The sequence below is a fragment of the Galeopterus variegatus genome, unplaced genomic scaffold (genome assembly GCF_000696425.1).
Source record: "Galeopterus variegatus unplaced genomic scaffold, G_variegatus-3.0.2 Scaffold1584, whole genome shotgun sequence".
Lineage (NCBI taxonomy): Eukaryota > Metazoa > Chordata > Mammalia > Dermoptera > Cynocephalidae > Galeopterus > Galeopterus variegatus.
The window spans coordinates 498461-515157 of NW_007727695.1; the positions used below are offsets into that span (position 1 = coordinate 498461).

Genomic DNA, 16697 nt, shown 5'->3' on the forward strand with positions numbered 1-16697 from the left:
CGGAAAAAAAAAAAAAAAAAAAAAAAAAAAAAAAAGAAAGCATTTGGAAAGATTTCCAAAATGCCTGGAGGTGTGGCAGCATCATAGGATTAAGTGATCATTTTTTAGGCACACTGCGTCTTCACAACGGCAGCAGCACTTCACAGAGACCTTTCTACACACAATGCAATTATTCACCTATTATTTCATCTGCTGGCTGCTAGCACAGGGTTAGTACTATCATCAAGTTAGCACTGCCCAAAACAAAAGATTTCACTGGTTTCTTTCATAGTTTCTTCCCTGGGCCAAAACAGCAAACCACTGTGCTATGCACTTTATACATATTTTGTCCTCATAACCACAGACACGGTGGTCGTTTTTTTACAAGACAAGGAAATGGGCCTCAGAGAGGCTGAACAACTTGCCCAAGACATATGATTAGTATACTCTGGGGTTTTTGTGGAGTTTTTTGGCGGAAGGGTTAGGGGGCCCGGCTGGCCAGTACAGGTATCCAAACCCTTAACCTTGGTGGTGTTAGGCTGCACTCTAACCGAGCCAACCAGCTAGCCCAAGCCTGGGTTTTCATCCAGGGAGCCTCGTTCTAAAGCCTGTGTTCTTCCCATCGCTGTACTCTGTCCATAGAAAACACCACTTCCACCAACTCCCAGGCAACCCCCAATTCCCGAGCTGTATTTCACTATCTTTAGCATCTCGTGGACTTTGAGCTAGCTGTTTCAACTTCCCTGTAAGTATGTCCCAGTAGATACCCCGTGCTCTAAATAGCACCCTCCATGATCTGCAAACATTACAAGGACATCAAAACAAAGCTATCAGTTGGGTTCCTAGCTTTAGCAGCCAGTCTAAACTCTTTTGTTTGATTCTCAGATAGCTTATTGACTAGGTGATGGGGTCAGAATTTTTCTTTTCACCTAGTCTCTTCGAGAAGAAGTGGCAAATTCAGGACAGTTAGGAAAACAATCCACCCATTTAGGAATTCAGATGTACATAGTTTTAGGAAGCACTGATTATTACCAGCCAATAACTGATAGGGGTGGGAGAGGGTTAAAGGGAGAAAAAGATAGGAACTAAAGAAACAAAGATTACCAACACCCTTTCCCCTCTTGTATTATCGTGGGCATAGGCAACCCACTTGGTGAAATGTTCTCAGAGACTCTGCATGTCTACATGAAGAGAAAACTAGGTGAGAGCAGGAAGCTGATCATCTGTGTGATAAATGCAGCTGCTGTATTTAACAAGATACCTGCATTCTTCTACAGGCGCATCACCCAAATCTGAAAGAGGGTCCTGTCTCCCCACCTGGTCCCTTCTTCCTAACACACCACCCCTCACCCTGACCCCAACAGTTTATCTTTGCATATTGCAAAAAGTGGCATTTATCAAGTAATCTACTCCTCATAGATTGTTAAACAGACCACAGGGGTTATCAGTTGGGCTCATATAGGAAGATAAACAGCAACCTCTTATGCAAATAGCACTAAGAATGTGGGACTGGCCGCAGGACAAAAGCAGAACTTAGAACATGAATCTTAACACTTTTTTTTAATTCCAACCCTGGAAACCTACAAGAGCTTGAGAAAGATTCTCTGGGTGGGTCTTCCCCTCCATTTCTTGCAGGGAGAGGCAGGTGTGTCTGTAGGTCCAGCCTGCTTTGCAGAGAAGAGTGGCGGCCTCACGTCTGACTGACACAGCTCCTCTCTCTGGCCACAAGCTTTTCCTCCTCGCAACAGCCAGTTCATGTTTCTGAGATTTGAGACTCACTGGAATGTGCTTTGCTCGGAGGATATGTAGGACTGAGAGGGAGAAAAGGTGTTCCCCAAGGCAGGAGTGAAGGTCAGAGTGCGGTAGGGAAAAAAAAAATCCATGGGAAACCAGGAGTTCTGGGTTCTGTGATGCAACACTCGTGACCAGGAGATGTTCTGTGGCTCTGCATGTGTGGGGAAAGAAGCAGACGGCAGCTGGAGGTCCAGGCAGCATCTTTTCAAACGCCTCTCATTATTTTAAGGGCAAACTCACATCAAGAACCAAGAGGTGAATGGCTCCAAGTGACAATAGAATTGCACTCAGAGAGACAGAGCAAGCTGCTTCTCACACCAGGCTGCAGGCTGGGGAGGGGCGAAATGGGAGCAGAATGACAGAATCCAGGGCTGGCCAGAATGAAAGACTGAATGGAATAGGCTAATTTACACAGGAAGTAAGCACTTACCAGACCCTTCATCTCAACACACAAAACCCTCGGCCATATCTGGAAGCAATTACATCCAGTTAACATGATCTGCTTGCCACTAAAATTAACTGCAAACAGAAATATTTTTCACTTTTGCAACATGGGATGCCCAGGTTTGGCCTATTCTGCCTCACCCCCACCCCCTCCCAGCCATTGAATCTGGTTGCCGGAGAATATTTTGTAGCTACCCAGCTCAAAAAAACAAAAAGCGCTCTTGTAGCTGTCAGAACACAGAAAGTAAAACAGCAGATAATTATGAAGGGGGGTGAGATGGGGGAGAGGAAGGAATGAACACTGTTGTGCCAGAAACTGAGGAAAAGGGCCAGGCACATGGGCCCTACATGTCTTGGCATCCCTTAAGTCCAGTCTGGTTTTCCACACTGAACTTCAAGGAAAGAAACATGTTTTTAAAGTCACTCGATTTAGCAGCGGCTTCACGTTGTTTTTAGGTACCATCTTTATCCCTTTCTGCCAAGAGGGTAAGGGTAGGGGGATGCAGGGAGGTAGACTCACAAATGTTAGAGGATCCTTAATTTAGCAGATCATTGAGGGGACAACTGTCACAATGTAACTTTTGCATTGAACATTTCCAATCCCTATTCTACAAACACCTTCGAAGCAGCTTTCACCCACCCTATGCAGGGCAAGCAAGAGCTGCTTTTAATTATTCCATGTAAAGGATGAAGAGAAAGAAGCCTAAGAGGAGGTGAGAATTTGCCTCCTGTGAGCGTGTGTACCCAGAAATAAGCCAGTGTCCTGTTCTCCAGAACTTCAGGTCCAACTGCCTCACTTGCTGACCACTCTAGTCCCTTTTCTTTGTACCCAGCCTGCAATCAGATAAGAACTTATTTTTATTTTTCCTTGAAGTGCTGTCAACTATACCATAAATGCCAAAGGCAGATGGACAGATTGGTTTTAAAGTTCCTGAGGAGGCGTCATCTCCAGCTCCTTCCCCCGCTAGCCCCTTTTTTCTGGGCCAGGCCCTGGCATGCGTCCCCTGAAAGTGCAGTTCACTCCTTTGTCACCAGGGGCCTTTAAAACATCAGCGGCAGCATCAGCAGCAAAAGTAACGCATCCGTTCGCCAGACAAGTCACAAACATCGTTTCTCAAAAAGAGTCAGGCAAAAGTTTCCCTCAAGAATGAGGTCAAACACTGCTGTTCTCTGCAGAAATCACATTTAGAAACATTACTGCGGGGCAGGGGGAAGAGACAACCTAAGTAGCCTTTCTTTAAGGACTTTGGGCTATGATAAGGAAAAAATGATCTCGATATGTTAAAAGGAAAAAAGTGCTATGCTATTCTTTTTAATTTCATGAAACTTAATTTTACAATGAGAAAAAAATTAAAACACGCACATCCTTACACAATCTGAGGCCATACCACCAGCCTGATGCTGTGCTATCCATTCTATATGCCTCATCCCACTTAACAACACTGCAACCACACTATGCATTAGATGTTATTAATTCCATCTCACAGATGAGGAAGCGGGTGGTTAAGGTATCTTGCCATGGTCACACAGCTTCTAAGAGACAGAGGTTGAATTCAAACGCAGGTTCAATTCCAGACACAATGTTCTCCAGCTTCCCACCATTCTGCAGCCAACAACAATCACAGAAATGCAAGAAAAAGAATCTTCCTCTGAAATCTCTCCTCCCAGAGACAGCCCCTGTTAGTACGTGGGGGTATCTACTTCCCCCTGACACACACACACACACCTAGGTGCACTTGCACGTACACACATGCACACACACTCAGCTCTGTCACTGCACAGCCGTCCAGGCATGGAAATGGTTAAGTCGCCCTCACTGCATAAATCAAAAGTTCAAGGCTGCAACATACCACAATGATTCCCTCTTTACGTATGACAAGAACCAGAGAGGGGCTGAAATCCCAAGCATCCTGCGCGGGGTCTCCCTGGCCGCACAGGTTATGCCGCCAGGGTCAGGGCCGTGGACCTTTAGCGGCAACATTCATTTCCTGAACAGGACAAGTTCTCCTGACCATAAAGCTAATAGGAACTTCCTCGCCTGGCGAGCTCCGGCTGACAGGGCTACTTGTCACTGGCCACGCAGGAGGACAGTCCTGGTTCCCATTAGTGGGTTATGATGCCAGGTGCTACTAATAAGGTACATCGGCAAGAAACAAGAGCCTGCTAAGTTGTCTCTCCAACTCTGGAAGTAATCAGGCCTGGGCTTCAGGGAGGGGCCTTCTTTAAAGAGATGGGTGGGAGAAATGGGGGGTTAGTTATAGTACACCCCAGCAGCATCTAACCTCCTGGATGGTGTAAATAAATAAATTTCCAACAATGCCTCCACATTTCCCCCAGCTACCATAAAAGACTCCCCCAAATTAATGCTAATAATGTTTTCCCCAGCACTCTGGGCCTGATGGATCACCCTGAGGGGCCATTATGGCCAGCCACATCTGCTTCTCACTATGGCAAGGAGAGTTTTGCCAACAAGCCTAATGGCATTAAGATCACAACGCTCAGCTAATCCATTCAGCGAGCAAGGCCAGGAGCAAGGCCGGGCAAGTGTGGCAGGGGGCTCAGCCGCTCCCTTGTCAGTCTAGGGTCACAAGAGAAGTGGTAAATAGGGAAGCCACCTCACATTTGAGTCCCTGCTGTGTGCTTTAGGTTACAAGTTTGTTTGTTTGTTTGTTTGTTTTTATCTCATTTAATGTGTGTAAAAAACCACATTGAGAAATAGGGGCTAACCTCACTTCACAGAAGAGGCTACTGATGGTTCAGAGAGGTTAAGTCATTTGCTCAAATACACAATGTAATGCTAGCATTTAAACCCAGAGTCTATCACACTTCAGTCTTAGTGCGTCTGCAGTACCACCCTGCCTCCCACAAAGACAATAGCTTGATGGCGTGTTTGTCCTCTTTTTAGCATGCCTGGTGGCAATGGTTTGTGTGCATGTATGTGTCTTTACTTCTTATTTCTGGGAGATCCAAATGGCCCTAAAGTGGGGAGAACTCTAAAATCCACTTCGACTGGCCCAGAATTTCTCCTCTTCATCAAAATGTCTGGGACCAAGTTTCTAATAACTTCCTCAGTAATGCTGTGCTGTTTCAGGAAGTTCTTTCTCTTACCTAACTTGAATCCTTCCTGCTGCAATGTTATACACAATCTGTTCATGATGAAGAAAATCAGGTCTTAAGGACAGAGTCGAAAGTGAGCTAGGAATTTAGAATTAAGCAGACTTCTGCGAGTTTTTAGCCGAAGTTTCCATGCTGACAATAAAGTACCGGATCCCCTCCTTGCAGCTGCAAAGATAAGCCTCACGTAGGCAAAACCCGACCATAGTTTTTCCAGACTGAGCCAGCATAATAAGGACACCGGGGCTTTTAAGGGGAAACAGTAGAAAAGGGAATTTCTGATTATGCTGGCATGAAATTAACAGCATGGGATTTTTATTTTTGTAAATGGGTTTCTTTTTTTCTCCCTTTTTCTGTTTTTTGAGTCAGCATAAAAGGTCTCTAGCACTAGAAGCTGGTCCCTCTGTGTTGGTAAGAGATGACATAGTACTCCTCGGACCCATGTGGCCTGGGACTCTAAAGACCTGAACCCCCGTGCAGTAAGCGGCCCTCTCACTATCTTCCTCCTCTCAAGAAGCCACCAGAGGAAACAAAGCTAGAGCTGGCGAAGCAATGAGCCTCATGGTCACCCAGCTGTGGGGGCACAGATCCAGGTACCACCCTTTACTGCTTTACTACAGACAAGTCCACCAAGCTCTCGGGCTTCTCTGGGCCCACCAGGGAATGTAAAACTAACACCCACCTTACAGGGCAAGGCGGCTAGAGGGCTTAAGGAGATACTGACTGTGAATGCACTTAGCACAGAATTTGACATAGATCAAACATTCAAAGTGATGTTTGCTGAATCCACTCTTAGAAGCATCCTGCATTGGGGGGTAGGGGGCAGAAGGTAAGGAGCTCTGGAACACTCAATACCCACAAGCCTGGTCCCAAGCTCTCTTTCAGTAAGGTGTTGTTCGTTCTCCTCACATCTGCCATGACCTCACTGATTTGCATGCCTGGCCATGTGCACAGGCAACAGGACACTGCATCGGTGAACCATCTTGTCATTTGGACCTGCTGGCAGTGGAGCACTGCCCAGCTAAATTTAAACAAGAACTGGAATGACTCACCAGGCCTCACGTTAATGGGACAAAAAGTACCCTGGCCACCATGGTACAAAAGATCAGTTTCTCAGGGAAGATGCAGGTGCACAATGTCTCGGCCCCAAACATGCGGCGCCCAAGGCAGCAGTTTTACAGCACTTTGTGAATTGATGTCCCACGCTGCCGAACAGCCTCTAGGGGAAAGCAGGATCTGGACCCACACAAACTCGTTTTTACCCTGCACAGCCAGCGTGACCCACTTCACAACAGCAATGACAACAGCAAACACCTATGGAGCACTTACTTTGTGCCACCATTCCTTACACAGGATATATACTCACTGATTAATCCTTATAACAACCCAGTGAGTAGGTACTGTTGTTATTCCCATTTTACAGGACAGCAAACAGGCACAGAGAGGTTAAGTAACGTTACCACAGTCACACAGTTGGTAAGTAGCAAAATCAGGATTCTGACCTGATTTAAAATGTACTATATATAAAATCTGGGGTTGAAGGTGGGGTTGGGGGGCGTGTTGTGGCAAATGTTTCTTTCTACTAAAGAAACTGCCACAGAGTCAGCACTTTCAGCTAACACAGCAGAAACAGAACTTGACTAAGAAAACCTTTATTTATCATGGAAAACTCAGAAGCCCTCCAATGGGCAAATTGAGGCACACCTGTATTCGTTTAGCAAGACTCAAGTCTTATACTTGGGCTTTCAGTTGGACTTGTTTTAAAGTCATTAATTTTTAAAAAAACTAAAAGTTATTGCAAATGTTTTTCTAAAATATCAAATTAGCAAGAAATCAAAGAGCTGTGAATGGAGTTTGATTTTAACAGTTTAGGATAATCACTATTTTAAAGATTCATAATAGTTTTCCTAGAACAAGCAGAAGGAAAAAGTGTTGCTGAACTATTGTTTCCCCCACTTCACCCCCAGCAATTAGCAGCTCCATCCAATAGTGACAGCAAATTAAAAAGGGATTCCTCACTGAGACAAAAGAACAGGCAACTTTCCTCCATTGGAAATAAAATAAAAGAAATCATCTTCAAAAGTTTCAAGAGCTAAGTCTAGATCCCAGATGGCTCAGTAACCCTAAGCAGGTTAAAGTATTAAAAAATGAAATCCAAAGAGAATCAAATCAAACTCACCCCCTATTTAGCTGGCTGAACTGCCAATCCAGATTCCAAAACAGAGTAAAATTCAATTAACTAAAAAGACTCATGAAGATATAAGTGGGTGCACAAAGGGTAAAAGAATTTTTTAAAGAGCTCAACAATATAGAAATAGCTCATCCACGTGCCTAGTTTTACAAATGAAGAAATTAAAGCTCAGAATGAAAAAGAGACTGACAAGGGTGACAGAGATAAAAAATTCAGACCTAAGTCTAGAGCCCCGGCCTCCATGACAACTGGGCACACACCACTGCAAAGCCTCTGCCATCTTCCTATCTCTACAACCAACGACCTCTCCAAGTGACAGAGATAAAAAATTCAGACCTAAGTCTAGAGCCCCGGCCTCCATGACAACTAGGCACACACCACTGCAAAGCCTCTGCCATCTTCCTATCTCTACAACCAACGACCTCTCCAAGAGACCAGATTTCCAGCAGCCCAGAAAATTAGAAACTTAAGTCATTCATCACCCCAAAAGGATACTTCCTGGAAATAGAAATGGATTCAAAAAGGATTTGGGCAAATCTGTGAATGACAGAGCAGCCATAAATAGCTACTAAGAGAAGCTGGTATACACCTGACCTTTAGGATTGACGTCAAGGAAGATGGCCCCATGGCCTCCAACAGTGATATCTTAGGGATGGTGTTGGCAACCAAAGACTAGGTCAGATGGGTCTGGTCCAGAACAGCAATGCCCATGTTCTTATATGGCCTGCAGCAGAGCACGCAGGACTGAGAATTACAAGGCAAGCTGAGTGCCTGGCTCTGTCCATTTATAGCTGTGTGACCATGAGCAAGTCACTTGCTTCCTTCAAATCTCATTTTTCTCATCTGTCAACTGAGGCCAATTAATAGTTCATAAGCCCCATTCCAAAACCCTTGGGTGCTTCAGAAATCAGACTGTTCAGATTTTAGAAAGGTACTCTGGTGCCTATAGTGCTTAACAGCCCAAGTGGAGTCTAGGGCAGCACTCTGTAATCAAACACATTAATATTTTTGCAGAAAAACATATGAATATTCAAAGTAAGCAAGACAAATATAGCCTCACATCAGTTCAGATCAGGTTTTGCCACTAAATGACTTTGCTGCAAACTTACACAAAGCCTTTTAGCTTTCAGAGCTTTTCAGACTTCATAATCACAAATATGGGATAATAGAGCTATACCCCCTAAGGAAAGGCTGCAAGCTTAAGAAAAATAAAGTCATTAAAGGTATTTTGCAAAGAAGGAAGTCTACAACTGATAAAAGGCACTATTAACATTATTGCTGTTGCTCTCATTATTCCATAGCATAACCTCTTCCAAACAGAACTTGGTTTGACATCAGAGGTACCTGGAAGAATGAGGAAAGGGAGCCAAGAATTCCAGGCAACCTCTAACCTCCCAAAAGTGGCCTAAACCAAGGTCAACGGCTATTGGCCCTCTACATGATCAGCCACTGAAAACAGAGCAGCTGGCCATCTGAGAATGACCAGGCAAGGGGCCAGGCAGAACTCTGACATCTCAGCCATATAACCCATGCATTCCTAAGAAGATTCCGGGAAGGGCTGCACACATGGGTCCTGGGAGCAGGCTAAAACCATTCCTTATGGTTCCTGAGCAGCCCTTCAAGAACCAGGCAAGAGGTGCTACTGTGTCTGTGCAAGATAAACACTGTAGCTGACTTAAGGGGCTTGTCTGTATAAAACCCAGAGGTTCCTGGGGAACCAGACCCCACTCTACTTCAGAAACACATTAAAACCAGCCAGTATGAGCCTAGAAAGACTGCAGGATATAAAGGAGGACTATGTTCACACTCAAATCAACCATACTGTTCCCTGTAATCTCATCACATATGTATATAACTCTGAGGATGATAAGGAGCACCTGGCCCAGTGGAGCTGGCCCCTCGACCATACCCAGACAAGCCTACATGCCATACTGCTCTAGCCTTTCAGCGACAGAAAGAGACTGAGCTTAGAGGAGGAGAGTCCAGGCTTCCAGAAGCCTGACATGACCCTCCCGCCCTCAGACATTGTCCTCTGTTGTGAGTACCCACTGAGGAAGATTCTGGGGTCCAAAGCTTGGTCTTTCACCTGCCTGGAGAATGCTGCTGGTCTATCAGATCTCTCTGTTCTGACTTCCTTCTCATTCTTTCAGGTAAGTAAGCCCCGTTTGGTTTACCCAAATGGTGCCTCTGTCTGGTCTTCCCATCAATCCATGACCACATCTGACATTGCCTTTACATCTTGCCACTGACTACAGGGACCACAACCCACAACTTCACTAAGCTTTATTCAGCTTGGGATCAAGTCATAGGGAAATCTATTGATGTGATTCCCTAAAAAACTCCCTTTCCTGCCTCACTTCCTAATACTCTGCCCTAACTTCCTCTCCATTCTCTTTTGCCCCCCAAGAAGAAAAGCCAGGATAACTGCTAGGTACTTAATCTTTACCAACTCTCTAGCCTACTGGCTTAAAAATAAAATGAACCCTGTAGACTATTTCATCATGATCATCACTGTTATATTTCCAGCCAATTTCACAGATTCCGGGCATCAAAATCTCCCACTCTGATTTTTTTGTCTTGCCTTTTTGTCTGTACTGGTCATAGTGATGCTTTTTCTTCCACCAGAGCATTTCTCAGAGAACAGTAAAAAACAGAGAAGTAACACATTAATCCTGGAGCTTTGAGGGTAAAGAAGAGGAAAAAGCCTTCCACAAAGTGCATCTAGCGGGGAACTAAGGGGCCAAGCACACACAGGAATATTTTTTCCCTTCTTGATTTCTTTAGACCCCCGCAGCTTCCTACAGAAGGCACTGCCCCCAGCTCAGCTCATTGGGCTGCAGCAGCTGACTTTCCACCCTCAGTCAAAAGCACATACTCCCTGTCAGAAGCCCACGGTGTGACGCCGAGGATTCCAGCACCAGCGCCTCACCATCACAAGCTCACGAGGACAAGGACATCCTCAGTGCCACCTCACAGCCAACATAACATCAGTGGAAGGTAGCGCTGTGGACACTACGCACTGGAACTCAAGAGCCACGGGGATGATACAGAGATGAGACCCAAACAAGGTGGGGGACAGAAGGGTCAGTTCTTCACCTGTGCAATGACTCTGGGCCAGTCACAGCTCTAGGGACTTCTGGTTCTTACTTCATTACTCCACCACTAACTCTTGTTGACAGTCTCCATTTTAAGAAGTGAGTAAAACAAGGCTCAAAAAGGTTAAATAACTAGCACTAGCTCTCACCACTAGATGTGGCTAATTCCACCACCCGGGCTCTTCAGAATATAACACGGCCAACCCTCCATCTCTCCCTAGAGGAATGAGGGTCCCACCGAATGGGAACTTGGAACTCCCAGAAGAGTAATATCTTTTGTGGCCCTCTTGGGTAAAGAAAAGCAAACAAGACCCAACCCAACGTGAGTCACAAAAAAATTACTTTCCATCCTACCTCATTTCTCGGAGCACATAGGTGAAATAATTCACATCCGGAGAAGATGATAAATCTATCTGGTGAAGTTTGGGGAGGGAGTTTCCTTGTTAGGAAAGTTTGAGCAAAAACAAACACTACCTCGGTCTATTTCTATGAGGTACACGCATCAAGAAGGTGTGTTTTACCTTAGCGGCAGTTGGTTATCTTTCGCACCCACTGGAAAAAACCTGGCTTCATCATTTTGCTCAGCGGCACTTTCCACCAGGTAAGTGTCAGAGCTGCCGATTAGGCAGTGTCGGAGCAGGTTCCGGCTAGGGGTGATTAGATCGATTTCCAGAAGCTTCCACCCCACCCCCACCCCCTCTCTTTACATCCCCCATACCTGAGCAACAGAGGAATGGGACTGGAGGGAGGGGGGTGCAAAAGTGGAGAATCCATCCAAGATCAGCAAAACAGCGGGCCAGAGAGAGTACAGCGAAATGCGATCATGGATGACCACAGAAAACTGGATTTATTGACACCATTTACCCAGCCCAGGGACTGGAGGGTGAAATGAGAGGCATGAGGTTCATGACAGAAGAAGGAAAAAACCAAACTCACTACTGGCTCCTTCCCTCTGTTATTTCCTTCGCTTCTGATGAGCAGTCCTCAAAACCCTCTGTTCTGTAGACATGATCCTCTTCAAGACTGAATGACTCCAAGAGGCAGCAAAGTCCAAAGGGGTTAAGACCTGTATTTGAGTCCAGCTCTGCCTCTTACTGTCCACGTGACTCTGGACAAGTGTCTTTATGTGTCAGTCTTAGTATCTTCCTATGCAAAAGACAAACACTGCCTACCTCACAGGGCTGTTGTAATAAAAAGGCAACTCCAGGTAAAGCACTTAGCACCGAACCAAGCATATCATAAGAGGTGAATGAATGGTTATTTCACAGAGAAGGAAACAGAAGCCAGAGGGAAGCCAATGCTAGCTGAAGTGGCATTTAATTCAGTGTGAGCAGAGATGGGATAGGAATGAGACTTTACAGGCTGCAAAACCAAGACTCTCATATCCATCCTTCCCCTCTGAATTTAAATCAACTGCTCCTAAATAGGTTTGAAGGAACAGAGAATGAGAAGGGAGAGGGAGCAGCAAGAAGAACATTCACAAGGAATGACATTTGGAACCTGCAGCTGCTCTTGTGGCCTAAGCAGCATACAGCCACTCCCACCCTCTGAGCTGCAGACAGCGACAGTCTGCCTTCACAGGAACCACTGGGTGGGAACCTGGACACCTGCAACCTGGGAACTTGGCCAGATCCAGGCTACAGAAGACCCTCACCCTGATCCCATTTCCTCCTCTCCTTCCCTCCACTTTGTCAGTTACTCCAGGAAAAGGAGAATAGACCAAACAGCAGAAAAAACAAATAGGATCCCAAAAGCAAAAAGAAAGAGAAGGTCTTAGCATGAAGCTGGGCCCATGACTTCCCCAATATTTTGGAAAGACCCTAGGCCCCCTCATCACACTCTGAAAAATGTGCCCTCCTACCCCAGGACTTCAGTAGAAGTGTTATTTTGTTTGGGTTGGGTTGTCTTTGTTGTTTTTTGTTTTTTAACAAATAGCAAGGAAGACAGGGGAGCCAGGCCCCTGACTTGGAAGGAGCCATGGTGTGAAGGATGGGTGTCAGAGCCAGACGTCCAGCATCAGGATGGGCCTACCTGTGCTGCTCCACAGCCTCGTTGTCTGGCAGCTCGACCCCACACACGCTGCACTGCTCCCCGATGGTTCGGCTCTCAGACTTCATGCCCACAGCCAGCTCCCCCAGCTTGCTGAACAGCTCCCTCTGGATGAAGCCCTGGGGCAGCAGCCCCCCATAGGTGCTGAAGTCCATGGAGACGGCCAGGGCAGGCTGCACATGCAGGCCAGAGGTCACTGAAGATGGCATGCTCAATACAGCATCAGCCTTGTGGTTGGGCAATACAGAATAGATGCCCAGATGTTTCTCAGCTGGGGGCGCTGAGGGCTCCGGTCGGCCAAGGGGGCCCTGGCCAGCCTCAGTTGGGGGTGGCAGCTGCTCAGCACTTTCCTCTCGCCCATAGTGCAGCTCCCTAGCACTGGTGATGACGCTGCTTCGAGTCGGAGTCCCAGGCCCTTCTTTGCCCCTTTCCTCCACCTTGTCCCCCATCCCTCCTGAGATGCTGGACTCGGCTGCCCCAGGGCTGTCCTGGCCAGGCGCCTCATCCACCTGCATCATCTCTGTCTTCACCTCAGCCACCCCTGGGTGCCTCCCACCCCCAGCCAGAGCTGGCTCCTCAGGCCCTGCAGGTGGCTGAAGAGTTCCCTGCAGGAGAGACTGTCCTATGGTCATCAAACTGTCCACTGCAGCCTTGGTGGGACTCATGGCTGAAAGACCAAATGAGGCGGAGGCAGAAGGGCTCTGGTCCACCATGGGCCCAGGGAGGCTCTGTCCAGCCACACTGGCATACCCACTTTCCTCGCTGGAATGCTTCGAGATGAAGATGTTCTTGAGGTACCGAGCCTTGCGGTCCTCTTCTTCTTCGGGCCCGCCGTCAGCCATGGTGGCCTCTGTGTCATTGTCATCTGAGGCCTGGATGGTCTCCAGAATCTTCAGGCACTGCTCCTCCAGGTACTCGATCTCCAGGATCTCGGCCGCATACAACAGGTCATCCAGGTCCTCGGCCTTGGCTTGCAGCGTGGCCGTGTATGCATACTCCAGAATCTGCTGGAAGGTCTTTGGCGAGAGGAAGTCCAGAGTATAGTGCTGGCTGTTGCGGTGGAAGAGGATCTCAAACATCTTGCTGGTGCAGGCCAGCACCGTCCGGTGGGCGTGGAACTCCTGGCTGTCCACCATGATGACCACGTCGCACAGAGTCCCGGCCAGCCGCATCTGGTTGGCTTTGCACAGCAGCCCCGTGGGGTGGCTGGGGTTCTGCAGCTGGATCATGCCCATCTTCGTCAGATCCATGGTGCACCCCTCGGCTCAGGCATGAGGCTCTCTTTCCTCCCAGGCTGTGCGTGTCAGAGCAAGGTGGGCTTCCTGGGCCAATGAAGAGAACTAGAGGAGAGAAGAGAGAAAGAAGCAAAAGAGATGAGAGAACAAAAGGCAAATTCATTAGTGTCCCTAAAAGTAAGAATTCAAACACTACAATATGCCTGCCCGCCCCACCAACCTGCCAAGCCCCCAGCAACAGGGTCTTAGAGATTTTAATGGAAGGAGCTTCCTAGATATCTACAAATCTGCCTTTACAAGCTCAGGGATGAGCAGAGTCAAGAGAAGTTTCTGCCACAGCATATGCCTAATTCACTGCTCTATGACACCTATTGGATAAAGTAAAATGAAAATTACAACAAAATCCTGTGAGTCCTGAGCTCTAAGTCTGAGAGTAGGGGGTTCCTATGCAAAGCCAACCTCCATTATGTGGAGGTGCCCAGCACTTACTTAAAATTAACAAAACATTAACCCCTTCCTTTAGTCAACTTAAGTACTCAACTTCACTCTCCACCTTCTGTACAGCAAACCTCATCTTCAAAACAAAGTTTTTCTGAACTCTGCCTTACTGTGGTAGCCCCAGGAGCACAGTCAAACCCAGATGGGACTAGCAGTCTGCAGCCTGCAGCCTCAGCCCACAAAAATCTTTGGGCAACCGGCTCTCCTCCCCCAAACCCATCATCTCACCAGCAGCTAGTGCCTTCCTGGGCCTCTGCCCTTCCACTCTTCTCAGGGCCACAAAGGACTGACAGACCCATGCCCTGACCCCTTCCTTAGGCAGTACCAGGAAAATACACACACACACACACACACACACACACACACACACACACACACACACACCTAACTCACACAGCTAACTTGGGTCACTTCCACCCACAGGTGCCTCAAAGTTATTGTGTATGTTATCTAAAATCTGGACTCCGTGTGTGTGCGCGCGCACACGCACGCATACCAGCCAGAGAGAATGTGTGTGTGTTAACATACATGATCACACTTATATGAGATGCCACACTTACCTTCCTGCCCACAAGTGTCCAGTGGACAAGAGACTCTAAAAAAATGAAGAAAGATGAGTCAGGAAGGTACGGAAAGAGATCATAGGAAATATGCTCCCCTACAGCCAGGAGTGCTCATGCTAGGCTGTGTATGTGAACTCCAAGTATGTCCTACAAGCTCCCAGGAGTCAGCAAGTCCTGTGACTAGGAGCAGCAATTGATGCTGGACATGGCTCAGAGGTGCTAGAAGTGATATTGGCACCAGCATCTATGGTGTGAGTTACAACCAGTATGAAAGCAAGACAGGGCTGGGAGACAAAGGCCTCTTCCAGAACCTGTTTGGAATCTATAAAAGGGCTCTGGGACTCCGAACCCCATTTAAGGAGTGTTGGAAAGACCTCACAGGCCCAGGTCCCTCCCAGCCTCCTCCTTGCTTTGGCCAATATTGCAGTGAATGAACTGGGAGCAAAGAGAGGTCTCACCCTCACTCTTCAAACGCTGCTTGCCTCCTCCCCCAAAAGGAGCCCTATTGGCTTCGGAGCCACAAAGCTCACGCAGAAAGCGTTAACAAGACGGCTGGTCAAGACACTTTTGCCGCCCACCCTGGGGTGGAGACCGAGGCCGTCAAGGGTAGGGCGTCCATTCATCCGCGCCCCGCCACCCTGTGCTCTCCCGCAGACATAGGGGTTTCGGAGAACTAGCAGCCAAAAGACTGGAAACTTGGCTACCCGAATTCCCTTCCCAAAACAAGCTCTCTGGGTCCCGAGGGAAATCAGGGTGCCCTTGGGCAGCCGTCTCCCCCACCCGCCGCTCGGCACCCGCGATCCGGCCCCAGCTGGCTGCAGCGTCCTGCCGGGCGGCGCGGGGGGACGCCGGCGCTAATCCGCCCGAGCTCCGGGGATCGATCGCGTTCCCACACGCCCCCGTTTCCCAGAGACCCCCACAGAGACGTGGAGGCGACTTCAGCAAACTTGGGGAAGCAACTTTTTCCCGGGGAGACAGACGCCCGAAAGAAAGGGAGCGAGCTAGAGTAGAGGAAAGCGAAAGACACGGGGACGGGAGGCGAGAGCCCGGGCGGGCTGGACGCCGCGGCGAGAACGGCTAGGAGGCGCACCGCCCCGCGGCGGAGGGCAGGCACAAAAGCCCCGCAGCGAGTTGTGGGAGGGAAGCCGAGAGGGGTCTGCCGGCCCTCCCTCTCCGACCCAGGGCCGTGACCCCCGGGAGCGACGGGCAGGGTCCCCGGCCTCGGGCCGGCGGCGCCAGCTGCCAGTGTGCCCGGCCCAGGCACGTTCCGGGCGTCCCGGGGAGGCAACGAGCGAGTCGGTGCGGAGCGCGTCTGTGCGTTCCAGGGGTCCGCGGGCCGGCGGGATGGTGCGCATTTCCTGCGCGTGCGGGAGTGTGCGAGAGGCTGTGCGAGCGAGCCGCCGGCGCGCCAGGATGGGAAAGGCATCCCGAACGCATCAGGTGCAGAGCCGGGGCACCCACCGAGCGCTGCCGGGAGCGCAGGGCGAGCTCCGGCGCCACGGCCGGTCCCGCCGAGAGCCGAGGAGGGCCCGGAGTGCTGGAGACCCTCCGGAGCTTCCTTGGTGCCCACCCTCCAAAAGGGGGATCAAGTCCAGTCAAGAAAAAAGAGCTCACCACGTTTTTTCAAAGAGAAACAAAATCCAAACGAGTCCCAGTCCTGTCCACCTCCGCCCCCAGATCCACTCGTCGGCTCCTCCGCTCCTAGCCGGCCGGCGAATAAACACACAAATAAATA

The 16697-nt window shown here is 48.6% G+C and overlaps 1 protein-coding gene across 1 annotated transcript in view; it reads right to left on the reverse strand.

Moving 5' to 3' along the window:
* Nucleotides 1-14006, reverse strand: part of ZBTB16 (zinc finger and BTB domain containing 16) — a 175864-nt gene extending 161858 nt beyond the window's left edge. The window contains exon 1 of the mRNA XM_008577829.1: nt 12649-14006. Coding sequence (XP_008576051.1) covers nt 12649-13916 — 1268 coding nt within the window. The 5' untranslated portion in view covers nt 13917-14006. The remainder of the gene's footprint in view (nt 1-12648) is intronic.
* Between the last annotated feature and the right edge of the window lie 2691 nt (nt 14007-16697).